The sequence below is a fragment of the Trachypithecus francoisi genome, unplaced genomic scaffold (genome assembly GCF_009764315.1).
Source record: "Trachypithecus francoisi isolate TF-2019V2 unplaced genomic scaffold, Tfra_2.0 Lachesis_group2, whole genome shotgun sequence".
NCBI lineage: Eukaryota > Metazoa > Chordata > Mammalia > Primates > Cercopithecidae > Trachypithecus > Trachypithecus francoisi.
The window spans coordinates 86,661,960-86,683,381 of NW_022681465.1; the positions used below are offsets into that span (position 1 = coordinate 86,661,960).

A 21,422-nucleotide genomic window follows, 5' to 3' on the forward strand; every position below is an offset into this window, starting at 1 on the left:
TGTTCTTTGTTCTTGTACTACTGTATGCTTGTCATAGTTGGAAAATATGTAATATTTACTGATTAAATTTTAAAACTTCTCTAAAGGATGACATCAAGATGATACATTTTCATTTTAAGGTTTCATCTATGTTTTGAATAAAGGCCTGTTCTCTTTGCTAAAACCATTTCCAGCTTAGGCAAATTCATGATTTAACTTAAGGGCAAAAAGAAGGAATAGTTTTCAGGACATCATGGGAGAAATATAGATAGTCAAGAGAAAAGATTTCTGTACCCTCATTTTTCTTTCCCTGTTCTCTAAGCTATCCCCTGATGCCCTAAGGATGAAAAGCTAGAGCTGCTGGGATTGGTACTTCAGGAGTGTGATTAATTGTCCATTGAATCCTGTCTTGGGAGAGCCTATCCTAAATTCACCACTGACTTTTTCTGTTCTTACAGCCTACCTTGTCTAGCTCACAATATCCAGCTCACTCTCCTCCTTTTAGCCTTCCTCCTTGTCTCTCTTCATTTAAGCAAGAGCCGTCCTCTGTTCTCTTGTCTTCTTTTTTTGTGAGACAGAATCTCGCTTTGTCACCAGGATGGAGTGCAGTGGCGCAATCTCGGCTCACTGCAACCTCTCCCTCCCAGGTTAAAGCAGTTCTGCCTCATCTTTTTTTTTTTTTTTTTTTTTGAGGCGGAGTCTCGCTCTGTCGCCCAGACTGGAGTGCAGTGGCCAGATCTCAGCTCACTGCAAGCTCCGCCTCCCGGGTTTCCGCCATTCTCCTGCCTCAGCCTCCCGAGTAGCTGGGACTACAGGCGCCCGCCACCTTGCCCGGCTAGTTTTTGTATTTTTAGTAGAGACGGGGTTTCACCGTATTAGCCAGGATGGTCTCGATCTCCTGACCTCGTGATCCGCCCGTCTCGGCCTCCCAAAGTGCTGGGATTACAGGCTTGAGCCACCGCGCCCGGCCTGCCTCATCTTACTGAGTAGCTGGGACTACAGGCACCCGCCACCACACCCAGCTAATTTTTTTTTATATATATATATTTTTAGTAGAGATGGGGTTTCACCATGTTGGCCAGGATGGTCTTGATCTCCTGACCTTGTGATCTGCCCACCTCAGGCTCCCAAAGTGCTGGATTACAGGCATGAGCCACTGTGCCCGGCCTCTGTTCTCTGTCTTCTTATGCTTTTTACACTTCCTAATATCTGCCTGCTCTGCCTCAGATTTTTCAAATGGACATTTTGTATTTTCCATGTACTTAATATTTTAGGTAGTATTTAATAACTTTTCAGATAAATCATTACTCTTGTGTAATGTTCTGGGAACGTATCTAAGAAGCTCTACTTTCCCCAGTCTCCCCAGCACTGAAGCTTTAACCCAGAAGTATACTGTAAGATGTTCTTAAAAAATATTTTTTGTTTGATTTCATGAATAAATCTCCTTGTACATTGTTCACTTTATTATTGAACTTTCTTTGTACTTTTATGTGCTATAGATTGCAATAGATATTAAATCTGCAAAGCGAGAACTGAAGAAAGCGAGAACAGTCCTACAAATGGATGAACTAAAATGTCGCAAACGTGTTTTAAGAAGGTTGGGATTTGCTACTTCTTCTGATGTAATAGAGATGAAAGGACGAGTGGCTTGTGAGATAAGCAGGTAAAATCTGGTTGTTCTAGAAAGTTGATTTTTTTTTTTAATTTTAAATTTTAATTTTTGTTTATTTTTTTGAGATGGAGTGTCACTGTGTTGCCCAGGCTGGAGTGCACTGGCGCAATCTCAGCTCACTACAACTCCGCCTCGCAGGTTGAAGTGATTTTAAATTAACCATTATCTTTAGGAAAAAAGAGCTTTGTTAAAAATACAAAGTTTGGGCCAGGCGCGGTGGCTCAAGCCTGTAATCCCAGCACTTTGGGAGGCCGAGATGGGCGGATCACGAGGTCAGGAGATCGAGACCATCCTGGCTAATATGGTGAAACCCCGTCTCTAGTAACAAAAATACAAAAAACTAGCTGGGCGAGGTGGCAGGCGCCTGTAGTCCCAGCTACTCGGGAGGCTGAGGCAGGAGAATGGCGGGAACCCGGGAGGCGGAGCTTGCGGTGAGCTGAGATCCAGCCACTGCACTCCAGCCTGGGCCACAGAGCAAGACTCCATCTCAAAAAAAAAAAAAAAAATACAAAGTTTGCACAGTACCTTCCACACTAAATACAGTTTTGAACCATGAAATTGAGAAATTGGAAAAATCTCTTAGATCTCAGTAGTTAACATGAGCTCTCCTAGCATTTGTATGTATTTCCTTTGACTTTTTTTAATGCCTTGTGGGATTTTTACATAATCTTAGTTTATATATAATTTTGTATACTTTTTAAAATTTATTAACGTTTTCCCACCCTGAAACTTAACCTAGTAACTATTATCTTGTTACATGTGTAGCAAACTGTAATGAGATTTTGGACTAATAATAGGATTTTACAACAGAACTTATAAGCCACAGATTAAAACTGGTTATATTATTTTCTGTTTCAGTAATCTTTTGACACATTACAGATGACATCAAAACTAAATTATTTACAACATCAACAGTTATTTTATGCTCTTACTGTTTTTATGGGTCAGAAATTCAGGAAGAGCTCATTTGGATGGTTCTGGCTCAGTGTCCCCCAGGATTGCTGTCAGACAGGTGGTTAAGCTGTAACAGTAGGAGTCCGGAGCAGCTGGGGAATGTTAGGACCTCTATCTCTCTGTTAGAGCTTCTCCATGTGGTCTCTCCACGTGGGCTAGTTTGGGCTTCTTCGCAGTATGACAGCCTCAGGATGCTTACGTGGTAGCTGAAGGCTCCAGTGTGAGTCTTCTAGCTGGCTAAGGTTGCCTTTTCTGACCTAGCTTTACCTTTTGTAACCTAGCTTTGTTATCATAAACATCATTTCCACCATATTCTCTTGATTACAGGTGAGTTATAAACCCTCCTGGATTCAAGTGGGGGATAATTAGATTCCACCTCTTAATGGGGAAGTGGCTGTTGTTCAATATGACTTTCTGTGATAATGGAATTGTTCTGTAGCTACACTGTTCAGTATAGTAGCCACTATTTAACATGTGATATGTGCTTCAACGGAGGAACTGAATTTTTTTATTTATATCATTTTAATTAAAATTGAAATTTCTATGTGTGCACGTGGCAGTCTTTATAGATCAGTGCAAATCTAGAAGAACATGTGGTATAGGAGATGCTGTTGTGGCCATCTTTAGAAAATACAATTTATGATACTGTTCTAAAAACTGTGTTAGTTATTTCCCACCATGAGGAATGTCTCCTGACTTAGGAACCAGTTTGCCTCTGTCCTCCTTAACTGGAAAGTCATAAGCTGGTAGTTCAAGCAATATCCAGTCTGAAGATATATCTTGTTTTGTCTATATAGTGATGATCATTTTCAGTGAATATATAAAAGACACTTTTGAAACAGTTTTTTTATGTACTCAGCATGGCCAGGAGGGACAGGACCAGAGAACTACAGGCCTTGTAAATGATTTCAGACTTTCTTGGTAAAAATGTATTTATATCGTTCATCTGTCCAGATGTTACAGACTCAGATGTCTGCATAGAACCAGGAGACTGTGGTGAACAGGACAACTCTTAGCCACGAAAAGGGGGCAGTGACTACCCAGCCCTAGTTAGTTGTTATCACAGGATAATGTGCTATTGGATTTTAATTAATAACATATCCAGGATTAAATCTACACTGCAGTACTCGTCTGCTGATTCACATGCTAACATTTTTGGGATTATTTCCTTCTGATAATTATTGTTTTGCAATTAATATAGAAATTTCCTTTAGATATCCACAACTAGATTTTGTGTTGGAAGAATGGAAATTGATTTTATTCCAAGATATATTTTTCATTTATAGTGATAACAATATTATATCAAAGTTTGTTAACTTTCCCCAAAATTTACAAAAACTGGGGCATCTTCCTAGACTCCTTCTCTCACCCATTTTTGCCTTTTTAAACATTGCCACTGGCTAATGTGTATCCCTGATTATTTTTGGCCTCAATTACTGCAGTTGCCCTTCTGATTATTCTTTGCCTCCCTTCTTAAGTTTTCAAAACCCAAAGCACAAATTTGGTGTGTCGTTCCTCTTTTCTTCTTGAGATGGGATCTTGCTCTGTTGCCCAGGCTAGAGTGCACTTCTGCAATCTCAGCTCACTGCAGCCTCAATTTGCCACGCTCAAGTGATCCTCCTGCCTCAGTCTCCCAAGAACCTAGGACTGTTAAGTGTGTGCCACCACGGCTGGCTTTTTTTTTTTTAAGTTTCTGTAGAGACGGGGTCTTGCCATGATGTCCAGGCTGGTCTTGAACTCCTGTGATTAAGCAGTCCACCCACCTTAGCCACCCAAAGTGAGCCACTTCACCCAGCACCCAGCCCCTTTTGTGCCATTCTATTTGGTAAAAGTCCCTCAGTGATTCCTTACTGCTTTTATAATAGATTTCATAATTTAGGATATTCTTACTCTCCCTCTCCAGCAGTCTATTGCCACATCCCACACTGCTTTTCCTTTTGTTTCATATGACCTTTAACCTCCACCCCATGTCCTGCAATTCTTGCATATTTTTGCAAAGAACTTCGAAAGTTGCTCTCAACTTCTTCAATCTGATTTTAGGCTCCTCCCCTTTTTTTCCCTCATAGCCACTTGTATAAGTCTATTAGAGCACTCTGTTAGATCACTGTTCTGTGATTATCAGCTTGTCTGCCCTCCAGGTTAGACTGTAGCTTCTTGAAATAGTCTTTCCTCATTTGTATTGTTGCCCTCTTTGCTTGACTTAACTCTTAGCTTAACACTGGAGACCCAAATTTAGTTTTTGACTTTTATTTATAAATATTTTAACTGTTGGTAAAGATTATAATAGTTCATGACTTTATTCTTTTTTAAAGACTTTCCAAAAAGTAAAGGCAAAGTTTACTTTTTTAACAATACAGTACAATTATTGTATGGGTCAACTGAACTCTGATTATAGAAGTCTAGAAACATCATCTTTGTAGTGTTCCTTTTTTAGCTTGAACACAGTTGCGAATTCAGAATTTTTCATTTTCCACCCAAGGAGAAAAATAAGTGAAGATATTTTGCAGTTGTTACTCAAATCAGAAGATAAACACAACACGACAAAACGTACTGTAGTCAAAGTGGTAATGGTGAGATTGATTATATATGCAAAATCTCAGACCCTAGGTAAATTCTCAGACATCATAACTAGTGCATGAACAATACATATATATATATATATATTTTTTTTTTTTTTTTTTTTTTTTAAGACAAGGTCTAGCTCTGTCACCCAGACTGGAATGCAGTGGCAAGATCATGGCTCACTGCAGTCTTGACTTCCTGGGCTTAAATGATCCTCCCACCTCAGCCTCCTGAGTAGCTGGGACTACAGGCATGTGCCACCACGCTCAGCTAATTTTTTTATTGCTTTGTAGAGACAGGGTTTTGCCATGTTGCTAGGCTAGTCTTAAACTCCTGGGCTCAAGCGATCTACCTGTTTCAGCTTCCCAAGTGCTGGGATTACGGCCATGAGCCCCTGTGCTCAGCTGAACAATATATTTCTAGGGATAAATATATATATATACACACACACACACATATTTAAATATATATTTATATATATATATTTATGAGATTATTCATTTAATCATTCAACAGAAAGGACGTAGTTATGTAATGTCTATGATGAGAACCTGGACCATCTCATTTTGCTAAAAGGACTTGTAATAGTAGTCTCATCTTTTATGATTTGTGCACCAAAGTTTCATTATATGGTCCACAAGTGGTCAAATACACAGTTGTGTATATAAGGAAATTGGAAAGAAACAGATGATGAAGAAATTTTTTAAAACCTGTTGATCATTCTAATCTTTGTAATAATAAATATATTGTCCTTATAAGTCTGTATATGAAAATGTTTTACAATTATGGAGCAAAGAAGGTAACCTTCCTCTCCTCAACAAAATCAAGTTGTCAGTTTAAAAAAATGTATTTTGATGATGCAAAGAGGACTCAGAAGTAGTAAGCTAGAACTTAAAAGAGATGTAAATCTGGAATTGTACATTTTGACAGGGCAAGTGTGAGAAGAAATAGAAGTAGTGATGAGCTAGTACCTACCTATTAAAGATGTACTTGAAATCTAGAATTGTATTTCCTAGATGGATATTTTTCAGATTCGTGGATGACAATTGGTGACCAGCAGTTTGTTGCATTCAAAGGCTCTTACCCATCTTGGTTATATACCTTTCAGCCTTTGGAAAATATGAATTAAAATGTGAGTCTTCTGGCCGGGCGTGGCATCTCACACCTGTAATCCCAGCATTTGGGGAGACCGAGGCAGGAGGACTGCTTGAGCTCAGGAGTTCCAGACCAACCTGGACAATATAGCAAGACCCCATCTCTACTATAATATAAAAACTTTAAAAAATTGCAACATAAAAATAAAAAATGTGGGTCTTCTTATGAGTACATTTTAATTAAGATTTCTAATAAAATTGTTTTTCATTATTTTTATTCTACAGATTATTTGTAAAATAACTGAAAAGTAATTATAAGAGTCCTTTTGCCCTAGAAAATAAATGACAGTGATGATTTTTCCTAGCATACTAAAGGTTAAGAAATTGTTCTTATTTCAGTGAATGTTTGCATTTTGATATTTGAAATCTTTATGTGAAATCCCCATTTTACATTGATTATATAATATATTGCTAATTATAAAGATCTGCTTTGTCCTTAAATAAATCATTGTCATTCCTCATTGATTACTCCTTAACGTCAAATAATATGTTTTATTAAAAACTACATGTTAAAGGCATATGTGTGTGTGCATGTGTGTTCTGACATTTTAAATTTATTCTTTTGTTTTGCCGTTGTAGTGCTGATGAGCTCCTTCTAACTGAGATGATGTTTAATGGCCTTTTCAATGACCTTTCTGCAGAACAGGCAACAGCATTATTAAGCTGCTTTGTGTTTCAAGAGAATGTGAGTTAATTGATTCAGCACATCTTATTAATTCACACATCATGTAGTTAATAGTGTTATGGCTGTATTATCAAATATTACTAATACTTACATATTATAGGTTAATGTTAATTGGAAATCACAGCAACTTTAACACAAATTTACTAAGAAAATTGAATGATTAAATACATATTATTAGAAAGAATAAAATAAGGTTTGTTAACAATCACTATTAATTAGATTTTAAGTTTTAAAATTGTTCTGTAACCCAATTCATTAAACATTTGGCCAAGTCCTAGACAGTCCTAGAAATAAAAAGATGAGTGAGAATAAAACTAGGAAAGTCTGATAAAAATGAAAGTGGGGAGTGAGGTTGAATTAACTCTACTCCCCAGTGTTGAAGAATAATGACGAAGCAGTCCATCCTGCTAGGAACTGAAACGTTAGTTTTCATGGGCACGGTTTGAGTTAGTGATTATAAGATCCTTGTTGGTTTGGCAGCAATTTTTTTTTATATGAGTAATTAGTTCACTTTCAACAGTTCTTAAGAAATCAAAAAATGAAGTGCTGGATGGAACACATAAGAACACTGATTATCCTTGTACTACATTCCAAAAACCAGTATGATTCATTTTTAAAAGTAAGATGTGTTGTTTTACATTTAAAATTTAAGACTTTATTTATTGTAGATGAAGTGGATAGAATGAGAAAAAGACAAGGACATCTGCCTTCTAAAAGTAATTTAATATTCTAAATTTTTGGAAGACCTTTTACTATACATACTTAGTTTAACTTTTAAGTAAATTGTGTAGGACAAATTGTTGAGTTTTTTTTTAAGTTCCACAGCTCTTAAATCTTGGGGCAAGATGTCAGTATAAGGAGTTTAGATTTATTCATTGAAACCACACCTAATTGGTCTGTTTACCTGTTAACTGTTTCCCTATTTATTAATCAGATCAAATATATTACTTCTTGAAGTAGATGGGTACTTTTCTCAGGTCCCTGATTACTGATTAGAATCACAGCTGTTAGTGGCAATGATAACAAATAGGACAATAATCCAAAAACAGTTTATGCTTTCCTGAGATTGCCTACTATGCACCTATGAAATATGCATACAAAATAGTGTTTTTCCTTAGGCTCAGAATTTATTATATCAATTTCCAAGATAAAAATAATTAAGAACATTTGTCAAACTTGGAATAGGAAGGTTCAGAGATTGAGGTTTGTAAATAGTTTGGGGATAGGTGGTCTTCTACCCATGTCACATTTTGTCTTATTTTTCATTATTTGCATGTTCTTGTTGTTTTATATTGTGGCACTATTACAGTAGTTCCTTTTTCTGAGATGCCAATTATATTCCCTCTTCAAAGGAGTTGGTTAAGCCAAACCACAGCTCTTAAATCTTGGGGCAAGATGTCAATATATGCAGTTAAGATTTATTCAGTGAAACCACACTTTGTTATATACAGTGTCATCAATTCTTGTGGTGGCACCTTTTAACATTGAGATGAAAGATTGTACTAATTGTCATGTGGATTTTTCTTGATGCTTTTAACAGAATGTTTTCTTCCAAAAAGAATGTTGTCTTCTAGTAAATATAGTAAAATACTTGTTATAAGTAAGATGAAATTTGCTTAATATAATTTCTATTTTAAAATGTATTTATAAAACTATCTCAACATTTAAAAAATAATATTTAAAAGATTACATAAGTCTTCATAATATAAAGATCAAGTGCATACAAAAATTTGTCAAGCACCCAATGTGGGCAGTGTACAGATCTAAGCACCAGAGATGCAGCAGAAATGTTTGCTTTCCTGATACTTACATGCTAGTGGATGAAGATAAAGAAATACAATACACATACATTTTGTCAAATGGGGGTGAAGATTTTTGGAGAGAAGTGAGAAGAGTCAGATCACTGAGGGGTTGGGGTTACTATTTTAAATAAGATGATTAGAAAAGGCCTCAGTAATGAAGTGAAATTTACATTGAGGCCTACAGGAGAGATGAGGGAACAAACTGTACATACCTGGTGGGAGAACATTGTTAAAATCACAATTAACCTCATATCAGGACTGGTGCCTTCTACCTATAGTGAACAGCAGAGAGGAATGTGATGAGTAACTGTTGACCATAAATAGACACAATATCAAACACATTTCACAGTCTTGGGTTCTTTATTAAACTGAGATGTTAAGGTCATTCTGGCTATTTTGCTTTTTTGACATTCATCAATAATTTCTGGTTTTAGCAACAATAATATAGAATCTGGTTCTTGATTTATTAAACATACATACATGATGCAAATCAAAATCAAGTCCTATGTAAGTACTGTTGCTTAAAATAAAGGCAGATATGTCGCAACTAACCTACAGTTGCTTTTAAAAAAAAAAAATTTAGGGATCGGGCATGGTGGCTCACGCCTGTAATCCCAGCACTTGGGAGGTTGAGGCAGGCAAATCATGAGGTCAGGAGTCAACACCAGCCTGACCAACATTGTGAAACCCCGTCTCTACTAAAAATACAAAAATTAGCTGGGCATGGTGGTGCACACCTGTAATCCCAGCTATTAAGGATGCTGAGGCAGGGGAATCGCTTGAACCCGGGAGATAGAGGTTGCAGTGAGCCGAAATCGCAGCATTGCACTCCAGCCTGGGCAACAGAGCGAGACTCTGTCTCAAAAAAAAAAAAAAAGAAAATTAGCTATAATTACTTTAAACCCTGTCTCACACATACATACATGCCATTCTTACAGTAATTTTATTTTTGTACAGTAACTACCTTTGTCAGAAATTTCTTCACAAATAATGTCTGTTATTCTCATGATAAACCTATTCATTTTGAGGATCTGGTTTTATTTTTCTTTGACAGGGAAAAAACCAATACACAGAATTAAGCAGCTTGTCCAACTTAATTTGGCTAGTTAGTGATAGACCTGAAACTCTATTGCATTATTCAGAAATTGACAGAATTTTCAACTGTAGGAAAGCAATACTAAGAATACTGAAACTCAGATTAAACTTCTAGCTGTCTTATACTTCGTTAGAGTTAGAACATCTGTGTAAAATAAAAATTGGGGACACTATTTTTAACGTACTTTATCCTGAGTTTTCAGTTTCTAACTTTTCAGTTTCTACAGATTGAAAGTTGCCTAGAAACTAAAACTATATCAAAGATAAACTATGATAAAACCCTTTAATGTTGATGTAACTGAACTACTGTGTATGTTTACAGTATTTATCCTCCCTCAGTTCCATAGATAATCACAAAAAGCAGCTAGTTAGCACACTGCAGATGTAGCGGTGTGTTTTCCTCTGAAATGTAATAACAGAATATTATTATTTAGAATGAGAGGAATAGTGATTTTGCCTGTGTAAACTGAATTGGTTAGAAACTCTTAAGTGCTATTGACTGAGATCTTATAATTTGATATGTGACTATCTTACAAGCTTTGTTTAATTTGTTAAAACAGGTAGTGTGAAAACCAAGAACTTTAAATGTGGGTTTTTATATCTTGTTTTCCTTTTCTTTTATAGTCTAGTGAGATGCCCAAATTAACAGAACAATTAGCAGGACCACTTCGTCAAATGCAGGTAAAAACAATTTTTTTTTGAACTACATATTTTATGAATAGTAGATTGTAAAATAAACTTTTTTGATAATCTAATCATAGTGGTTTATCATTTCACAGAGATAAGCTATAAAGATTAAATATGTCACTTGATGTCAGTCATGTAACTTAATGTTACTCTGATAACATCTCTTGTGATTTTTACTTTAATAATTAAACAGTATTTCTTTCCCATTATTGTAATGAACTGTATAGCATTATTGTGAAAGGAGATTAAAAACTTCATAATGTAAATAGGCTGTACTGATAGCTCAGTACATGTGTCATTTTCTTCCTCAGTACTAATAATGGTATCTTGATGGACTAGGATTTAGTTTATTTTTAATTCTTTGCACATTTTTTCATTCTGGTTTATAGCAAAGTTTTGTTGTTTCATTGTTGTTTTGTTTTTGAGACAGTCTCGCTCCCTTACTGAGGCCTGGAGTGCAGTGGCATGATCTGGGCTCACTGCAACCTCCACCTCCTGCATTCAAGCGATTCTCCTGCCTCAATCTCCTGAATAGCTGGGATTACAGGCCTGCCACCACGCTCAGCTAATTTTTGTATTTTTAGTAGAGATGAGGTTTCACCATGTTGGCCAGGCTGGTCTCGAACTCCTGAGCTCATGTGATCCTCCAACCTCAGCCTCTCAACGTGCTGGGATTACAGATGTGAGCCACTGTGCCCAGCCTATAACAAAGTTTTAAAATCTGTTTTATCATAAGAAATTGTTTGTGTCTGGGTCCTCAAAGCCACAGTAGTTTATAGTTACTAATAAATTTATCTCATTAATGTCATAAGATAAGCTAATTTTATCTGCCTTTTCAACATTAGACAAAGACAGTGAAAGATGAGCTAAGGAATTACAAGAGAGGAACAAAAAAATGTGTCATAAAAAGGCCCCTTCAGAACAACAGACACTGGTGCCTAGTTGAGGGAGGAGAGTGGGAGGAAGGAGAGGTTGAGGAAGAAAAAATATAAAAAACCTGTGGCATATTATGCTTAGTACTCAGCTGACTAAATAATTTATACACCAAACCCCTGAGTCACAAGTTTACCTACATAAGAAACCTGTACACATACCCCTGAGCCTAAAATAAAAGTTAAAATATTTTTAAAATAATAATTCAAAAAATTCTGATTAAAATAAAAAGGCTGGTTCAGTGGAACGTGTAACATGCCTTAAAATCACTAAGAAGTTTAAATTTCTAGAACTAGAGAAGTCTTCATAGGTTCATAGGCCTAGGAGTATTTGGTCTTTTAGATTGCCAAGTAAAGAAGAATGAATTTTCTCAATTTAGAGGAAAACAATATAAAGATAAGTACATTTTTAACCATTGTTGGGGGAAAATTTATTTTCCTCTAGGATTTGTATTTCTCTAAATCTGTTCTGTAATGAAATAGAGATTAGTTAAATGCTGCTCTTGAATACTTTTAATGAAGAGTTCTGTCTGTTGAAAAGGTATCACTGGCTGAAGAGCATGCTCTTGATACATTTTTCTTAGTTAACTACGTCAACATAATGGGAAAGATTGGCTGTTTGATCACTTAGTAATGGAACAGGCACTGTGCTTACTTAGGAGCAGAATGTCCACATTGCAGACATAATACCTAGGAAGAAAAAGGGACCTCCTGGAGTACTGGCTTGGAAACCTAAAGAATAAAGTGATATGGGAGATCATAAGTAAGGAATTTTAACTCTTTTATCTTTAAAGGAATGTGCTAAAAGAATCGCAAAAGTTTCAGCAGAAGCCAAATTGGAAATTGACGAGGAAACTTATCTAAGCTCATTTAAACCTCACTTAATGGATGTAGTATATACCTGGGCAACTGGAGCTACATTTGCCCATATCTGCAAAATGACAGATGTCTTTGAAGGTATGGTTAAATTTTACATATATATATTTACAGTATAAGAAATACAGTTAGGATGGTATTGTTTTAACTAAACAAGAATAATATGTATTTTTAATATTTGGTAATTAAATGAAATCTCCCTATTATATAGATTAAAAAATATTCTTCACAAATTCTTTGTATTATTTAATAAGCATAGTCTGTTCATTAGAAAGTCCTTTAGAATCTAAACTGTATAATTTTGTGCAGTTATAATTCTGTGAGTTTCTACAGTCACAAGCATATGACCCTAATAAGTCATATTTATGTGGACATTTTTCCTTTTCCCTTTTGTTCTCCTGGTGAGCTATATAATTCCACTAAAAATAGCAGAGCTGAAAATGATCAGTCATTCCATATGTAATAACTGACTTGGCTTTAGTCATACTGTTATTGCAGCATGAATCAGATTAAATTTAATGAGCAGGACTTTAAGAGACTGAAGAATAATTGTTACTCAATTGTTTCATTTAGATGAAAAAACTAAGGCAAAAGAAATATAAGGAATAATTATAAGTGAATTATAAGAAGCAAAAAAATACGTAGACTGTTTAAACCATATTTTAAAATGCTACATTCAGTAGGAAAAGACTGGCTTATGTGTTTATAAATGGCCAGTTGTATTTACTGAATGAGATAATTTACATTGAACTTTCTTAAAAATGAAAATACATGAGTTCTGTATAGAGATCATAATAAGAACAGCTACTATTGCTTATAGATTTAGTTTGAGAAAAATTACATGTTTAACATGCCCAATATTATAGACCTTTCTGTCATGCGCGTCCCTGTGAAGAGACCACCAAACAGGCTTTGTGTGAGCAACACGGCTGTTTATTTCACCTGGCTGCAGGCAGGCTGAGTCCGAAAAGAGAGTCAGCAAAGGGAGATAAGGGTGGGCCATTTTATAGGATTTGGGTAGGTAAAGGAAAATTACAGTCAAAGGGGGGTTGTTCTCTGGCGGGCAGGAGTGGGGGTTACAAGGTGCTCAGTGGGGGAGCTTTTTGAGCCAGGATGAGCCAGGAAGAGGAATTTCACAAGATAATATCATTGCTTAAGGCAAGGACCGGCCATTTTCACTTCTTTTGTGGTGGAATGTCATCAGTTAAGGCGAGGCAGGGCATTTGCACTTCTTTTGTGATTCTTCAGTTACTTCAGGCCATCTGGGCATATATGTGCCAGTCACAGGGGATGCAATGGCTTGGCTTGGGCTCAGAGGCCTGACACTTTCAACTGATATTCTTAAAGAAGTAATAGATTACTGATTTTATGAATCAGTTATTTTTATGCTGCATAGGTTAAACTTCTCTGCAACAGAATATTAAAAACTTAAACTGAGGACCTTTACTGTATTGACTATATTGAACTTTATGGGTTTTAAGGTTTTTAATGTTAAAGTTTATAGCACCTTTTTAAATTATGTTATTGTATCTTACATATTTTTTCTAGGGTTTATAAACTTCTAAGCCTCCTCTAAATGATCATTTAGTCAAACAGTCCAAAAGCGTCCTTTGAATTCTGTATTCTGTTACTGGGAAAGTCATTGTTCATTAAGTAGGTATTATATGCTGAACACTGTGCTAAGAGCTCTGTATAATTTACATGTAATCACCAAATAGCAATTCAGGGTAGATATCATCTCCCCTTTGCACAAGGAGACTATGGTAAGCAGTTTGGCCAAGGTGATGTGATGGCAGGATGATTTAAACTCTGGTCTCTGTAACTACATATAACTTCACTTAAGCACCATAGCACCTTATCCTTAAATTTTGGATCACCTGAAAATTTCTTAAACCCTACACTAGACTATACCATCTCTGTCCACAGAAAATTCATGCTTGGAGTAATCCTAAATAGGTCTCTAATAGTTGATGATGTTTAGCAACATCTCTAATATAGTTCATGGTGTTTAGCTGAGTCAGTGAGAAGAGGGATAATGTGTACTCACTGATGAAAATGGCTTAAAACAGGAGCACAGGTTGGTATATGACAATTGTGTGTTTCAGCAGCACTCAGGCATCACATAGAGCACCATCAATCTTCAGTCTGACATCTTTTTGGAACATAAGGATGAAACTAGTAACTGTCCAATGCCTAAATAATTCCAAGACTTGTTAATACAATACTCATATTTATATAATGTCTGCTTCTCTGAAAAGTCAAAACACAATGACATAAAACAATAGTGGTACATGGCAAAGAGTAGCTTTTTTTTTTTTTTAGAAAAGTAAAAAGGCCAGGCGCAGTGGCTCACGTCTGTAATCCCAGCACTTTGGGAGGCCGAGGCGGGCAGATCACAAGGTCAGGAGATCGAGACCATCCTGGCTAACATGGTGAAACCCCGTCTCTATTTTAAAAAATACAAAAAATTAGCTGGGCATGCTGGCGGGCGCCTGTAGTCCCAGCTATTCGGGAGGCTGAGGCAGGAGAATGGCGTGAACCCGGGAGGCGGAGCTTGCAGTGAGCCGAGATCACCACCACTGCACTCCAGCTTGGGTGACAGAGCAAGACTCTGTCTCAAAAAAAAAAAGTGAAAAGCAGGGGCAGTAGACCTGGCCTGTCAGATGAGTATATTTTTTTAAAAATCTAGGAATTAATATAAAATTGTCTTAATGGATTATTTTTTCTGTTCTTTCTGCCTAAGTGGAAGTTACCACAGTATGGAAGATGAATCCTAATGTAATGCCCAGACCCGCGATGACCCGAAAGCAACCACCAGAGTCCAGAGACAAAGCCAAGCGGCAGGGATCGCTTTATTTCGAGTTCGAACTCGGTTCCCTCCAGCTAGGTATCAGATCCTAGGGAGAGACCCGGAGCTCGGTGTTCAGCCGTCTTTTATAGTCAGACACAAACAAGTTACAGCAAGTTACAGAGTCACTGGGGATTTTTACAGTTGTCGGTTTACAATTGGCTGACATTTAAAGTTAAACATTAGTCAGTTGCTCATTGGTTCCCGCCCTTTGACCAAACCACAAACGGCCGCTTGCCCTGCTAGGGACTTTCCAGATAACCTTGTTGTTTTAGCATTAAGGGGAGTTTCCTGACTTTTCTGACCTCTGATATTCAGTATTTTTCCACTCCTCATTCCCCCCTCTCTCTAGTATCTTGAGAGCCAATCTTGGGTCTTATATGTCTGACTCGGAAGTCTCGGTGAGTACAGGTTGGTACTGGGCTCTCAGGACCATAAGCTGGACAGTGTTGAGTCTTTCTTTTACAAAGTTTGTTAATCTGTTTATTATACTGTTATGCCCAGACCATTTATTCCCCGAAGAAGACCACCAGAGTCCAGAGTCAAAGCCAAGCAGCAAGGATCTTTACTGCAAGTTCGAACTTGGTCCCTCTGCTCCACAGCATACAAGAGGGCCCCGAACGATGCATGTGCTCGCTTTTTATAGCCCAATGTAAACAGGATATGTAAGGTTACAGAGAAACAAGGGAATTCTTTGGGTTACAGCATTACAATTGGTTAACATTTTAAGTTATACATTTAGCAGTTTTTTTATTGGTTCCCGCGCTTTCAGTAAAACCACTCCACAAACGGTTGTGACCTTATCGGGGACTCTCCAGGTGGTGTTTTTCTAAAGTTGAGACAAATGGAGGAATGTTTGCACTGGGCCCAGAAAGTTGAGACAAATGGAGGAATGTTTGTACTGGGCCCAGGACTGAGATATATGGAGGAATGTGTTTGTACTGGGCCCAGGACTGAGATATATGTTTGATTTCTTACAATACATGGTCCTATAGTGAGTAAGAGAAGTATACTTATGAATGGTCCTATGAGAGGCACTAGAAGGGAGTACATGGAGGAATTCCACCAGCTGTTGGCAGCAGAGGTGAATTGTTGTTTCTGCAATTCTAGGCTGAGTTTATGTAGTTGTTGAATTCGCGTTTCTACGAGTCCAGATTCATTTGTGTAGAAACAACAATCTTCTCTGAGGAAAAGACAGGTCCCTCCTTTTTTGGCCATTAACAGGTCTAGTGCACGGCGGTTTTGTAAAGTAACTTGGGCAAAGGAAGTCAGTTGTCTCTGTAATGAGGCAAGGGATTCGGCGGAAGCTTCCATAGCTATGGAGAATTGATGAGAGAGTTTTGCAGTGCTGATAAGGGAGTGACCTAAAGCTCCCCCGGCTAGCCCTGCAGCAACTAAGGACGTGGTGAGTGAGACTCTGGCTACTAGGGGGAGGAATATAGCTCATTTTGGTCTAGGGAAAGGGGCGGAGTCCCACCTGGAAAATTCTGCAGGGGTGCGCAAGGTTAGTTGGGGGACTAGCATGACAGGGAGACACAGTAGGGTTATAGTGGCCTGAGTGGAAAGGTTCTTATATAGGGTCCCATTGCACCAGAAGAAAGAACTGGGAGGGGCAAAGAGGGTTGAGTTGGGAGTGGAAGTTGTATTACAGAGGGTAGTGCCAGCATTTGAATAACAAAAGGAAACTTGTGTCTGTCCAGGGTTTAGGAACAAGGGGACGTCAGGGATCGGGGTGGTATGTGGCTGTTGTTAGGGTTTAGGCTGAGAGAAGCATTAGACGGGCCTGGAAGTGGAACTGCGGTTAACGGCGGTCGCCCTAGAGCCGCGCAGAAGAAGCATGCAGAGAGATTGCCTAGGCCAGTGGCGTTTGCGATTTCTAACCCTTCTCTTAATAGGGATAACCAGGAAAAGGGGCGGGTAGGAGTTAAAGTTGAAAGCTGGACATTTAATTCCCTTTCCTGGTTCTGTATAGCCGCGTGTAGGGTGGTCTGGATCTGAACAAGGGAACGCCAGAGAAAGAGACGGCTACTAGGCCAGGTAGTTCCTGAAGTCAAGTACATAGCCTCTTTTGTTCTGTCTGAGCATAATTGGTCCAGTTCTCAGTCAGGAAGAAACGCCAAGCGAAAGGGGATGTTGCGGGGTTCACCTGGGTCTCCCCACAAGGGATCCATAAGAGTAGAAGAGTTATAAAGGAGGTAGGTGTCATAGTTACAGTTTAGGTTGCTGACAGCGTAGAACAAGTTTTAGAGGGTTTTCTTTGGTCCGGTCAACTGTCCAGGTTGCCGCCTCTCCCGTCGAGGATGTAACAAGGTCCGAGAGCGGGTCTATAGGCTTGGTGTGGGTGTGATGAATCCAGGCGGCGATGCCTTCCACTTTGAGGGCCGTAGGTGTAGTCAGGATCACCTGGAATGGTCCTTTCCACTGGGGTTCTAGGGTTTCTTGTTGGTGGCGCTTGATGAGGACCCAGTCTCCCGGTTTGTATTGATGTGGAATGGGTGGAGGCCCAGCTTCATATAGTTCTTTTAGCTTGGGCCAGACTTCCTCATGAACTCTCTGTAGGGCTTGTAAGGAGAACAAAAGTTCAAGACCATTATCTGTGTCAGCTTTGAGGAGATTGTCTTTAAGGTTAGGGATGATAGGGGGTGGTTTGCCATACATTATTTCATAAGGAGTAAGTCCTAGTTTATAAGGAGAGTTACGTGCCCAGAACAGAGCGTAGGGGAGGAGGACTACCCAGTTAGCGCCAGTCTCCATGGTCAATTTAGTTAGGGTCTCTTTTAATGTTCTATTCATTCTTTCTACCTGACCTGAGCTTTGGGGTCGATAAGCACAATGTAGTTTCCAATTAGCCCCAAGGATGGAAGCCAGTCCCTGACTTACCTTTGTGGTGAAGGCCGGCCCATTATCCGACCCTATCATGACTGGAAAGCCGTACCTGGGCAGGATTTCTTCTAGGATCTTTTTGGCCACAATCTGTGCAGTTTCTTTCTTTGTCGGAAAAGCTTCTGCCCGTCCTGAGAATGTATCTATAAAAACTAGTGAATATTTGTATCCATATTTTCCTGGCTTTATTTCAGTAAAGTCAATTTCCCAATATATACCAGGTCTAACTCCCCTGTGTCTTTTTCCCGTGGTCTGGGTCCCGTGACTGGCATTATTGAGTTGACATACTACACAGTTTTTAACCGTGGCATCTACTTTTTCAGGGGCTTTTTTAATTTTTAGTCCAGCGTGTTGAATCAAATCTAACATCCGCCGCGGGCCCAGATGAGTGCTTCGGTGGATTTGTGCTATTATTCGCTGCCCCAACCTGTCTGGGAGAATGGTATTGTTGTTAGAATCTTTCCACCACTGATTACTGACCTGTGTTCCTGGGAGTTTACTTATCCACTGGAGGTCTTCTTCTGAGTATTCTGGGTGAAAGGGCAACTCTCTGGGCCCGGGATCAGGCAGCTGGAGGGTCAGCAGCTGAGGAGTGGTTTTAGCCACGTCTTTTGCAGTCTGGTCAGCCAGATTGTTTCCTCGAGTGACTGGGTTAGTGGCCTTTTGATGTCCCGGACAGTGGACGATAGCCAGCTTTCTGGGTTCCCAGAGGGCGGCCAGAAGATTTAAGATTTCTTCTTTATTTTTAATGTCTTTTCCTTCAGCTGTGAGAAGCCCCCTCTCTCCGTATATAGCCCCATGTATGTGGGCGGTGGCAAATGCATACCGGCTGTCAGTATATACTGTCAGTTTACGGTCTTTGCCTAGTTGTAGGGCTTGTGCCAAGGCTATTAACTCAGCTTTTTGAGCCGATGTTCCTGGAGGTAAAGGCTCAGCCCAAATTATCTCAGTCTCTGAGGTTACCGCCGCCCCCGCATACCTCTGTCCTTGGTGAACGAAGCTGCTTCCGTCAGTGAACCAGGTGAGGTCTGCATCTGGTAGCAGTCGGTCCTGGTGGTCTTCTCTGACTCCATGTACGGCTGGTATTTCAGCACAGTTGTGGAGCGGCTTACTTAAGTCTGGGTCTGGCAGCAATGATGCTGGGTTTAGGGTTGTCGGGGGCTTAAATGTTATTCTGAGGGGGTTTAGCAACAGCCCTTGATAATGGGTAAGCCGAGCATTGCTGAGCCATCGGTCAGGGGGTTGTCGGAGGATGCAGCATGAGGGGTGGTGACTTGAAATTCTTGGCCCATGGCCAGTTTGTTAGCGTCTTTGACCATCAGGGCCGTTGCAGCAATCATCCGGAGGCAAGGAGGCCATCCTGCAGCTACCAGGTCCAGTCTCTTTGAGAGGTATGCAACCGGTCTGCGCCAGGGACCTAAATTTTGAGTTAATACTGCTTTCGCTATGCCGCGGCTTTCATCCACGTATAAGTGGAAAGGCTTAGAGACATCCGGAAGACCCAGCGCGGGGGCCGAGAGCAGAGCAGTTTTGATTTGCTGGAAAGCTTGCTCAGCCTCTTCAGTCCAATTGAAGGGCTGCTGCTCTTTGGTAGCCTGATAGAGGGGTTTTGCCAGTTCAGCGAAGCCAGGTATCCAGAGTTTGCAGAACCCTGCAGATCCCAGGAACTCTCTTACCTGTCGTGTTGACTGCGGTCTGGGGATCTGTAGGACAGTTTCTTTTCGAGCATTTGTGAGCCAGTGCTGTCCCCCTCTAAGTAGATACCCCAAGTAGGTTACCTCTGGCCTGCAGATCTGGGCCTTTTTAGCTGAGGCTCGATAACCCGGGTTTCCCAAGGTTTTTAGGAGGTCTTTGGTTCCTTGGATGGAGGCCTCTGGGGACTTCGCCGCTATTAAGAAATCATCAACATACTGCAAGAGAGTTATACTGGGGTGTTGGCGTCGGTACTCACCCAAGTCTTCGTGGAGGGCTTCATCGAACAGAGTTGGGGAATTTTTGAATCGTTGTGGCAGTCTGGTCCACGTCAGTTGGCCACTTACGCCTCTCTCAGAATCTGTCCACTCAAAGGCAAAAATTTCCTGGCTTTTAGGGGCTAAAGGCAGGCTAAAAAAAAAGCATCTTTTAGGTCTAGAACAGTATACCATTGATTTTCAGGACTCAAGGTACTCAGGAGGGTGTATGGATTTGGCACCGTCGGGTGTATGTCCATTACCCTTTTATTGACTTCTCTTAAGTCTTGTACCGGCCTATATTCTTTACTGTTGGGTTTTTGTATTGGTAGCAGCAGAGTGTTCCATGGTGAGTGGCAGGGGCATAGGACTCCATGATCTAGGAGTCAGCGGATGTGTGGTATAATTCCCTCTTTGGCTTCCAGGGCCATTGGGTATTGGCGCACACGAACAGGGTCCATCCCGGGCTTAAGCTCAACAAAAATGGCGGGATGGTGCTTTGCTAGCCCTAGCCCTCCTGTTTCTGCCCAAGCCTCCGGGAAGTTCTGGAGCCAGGAGTCTATATTTTGGCTAGGAGGCGTTAACTCCTAGTGAAGCCGGTACTCATCCTCTAGAGTTACGGTAAGAACAGATAGTGGCCTGTCTTGGGAGTCAGTCACTTTGGGCCCTTCTGGTTGAAAATGGATTTGTGCCCCCATTTTTGTCAACAGATCTCTCCCCATCAGGGGACAAGGGCTGTCAGGGATGACCAGGAAGCTATGGGACACTTTCCCGGTTCCCAAGTTTACTGCTCTCTGGGTTGTCCATGGATATTTCTTGGTTCCTGTGGCCCCTTGAACCCAGGAGGAGTTGGAAGATAACTTTCCATAGGGCTTGACTAAGACCGAATGTTGTGCCCCGTATCGACCAGGAACTGGACCGGGGACCCCTCCACTTGTAAAGTTACCCTAGGTTCGGGGAGGGGATCCGAACCCCGTCTCCCCTAGTCTGTATCTTGGGTAACTAGTATCGGCATAGATTTGGGCTGCCATTGTCCTTGGCCTGGCTGGCGCTGTTTCTTTTTGGGGCAGTCTTTTATCCAGTGACCAATTTCTTTACAGTATGCACATTGGTCTTTATTCAGATTGCGCCTAGGGGCACGCGTGGATTGGGTGCTTCCTGGCGGTGGTTGTTCTTTTTGGACGACCGCCACCAGGACTTTGGTCATTTTCTCCGTGGCCCTAATTTGTCTTTCCTCTGGAGCATCTCTGTTGTTGTAAACTCTCTGTGTTATGCGAAGGAGGTCCTGGACCTGTTTTCCCTCCAAATCTTCTAATTTTTGTAGCTTTTTCTTAATATCTGGGG

General features: G+C 39.9%; 1 protein-coding gene across 1 annotated transcript in view; it reads left to right on the plus strand.

Annotated features, from left to right (window-relative positions):
• Positions 1–21,422, plus strand: part of MTREX (Mtr4 exosome RNA helicase) — a 131,610-nt gene that overhangs the window by 99,714 nt on the left and 10,474 nt on the right. The window contains exons 22-25 of the mRNA XM_033179573.1: positions 1,479–1,642; positions 6,901–7,006; positions 10,528–10,584; positions 12,317–12,479. Coding sequence (XP_033035464.1) covers positions 1,479–1,642; positions 6,901–7,006; positions 10,528–10,584; positions 12,317–12,479 — 490 coding nt within the window. The remainder of the gene's footprint in view (positions 1–1,478; positions 1,643–6,900; positions 7,007–10,527; positions 10,585–12,316; positions 12,480–21,422) is intronic.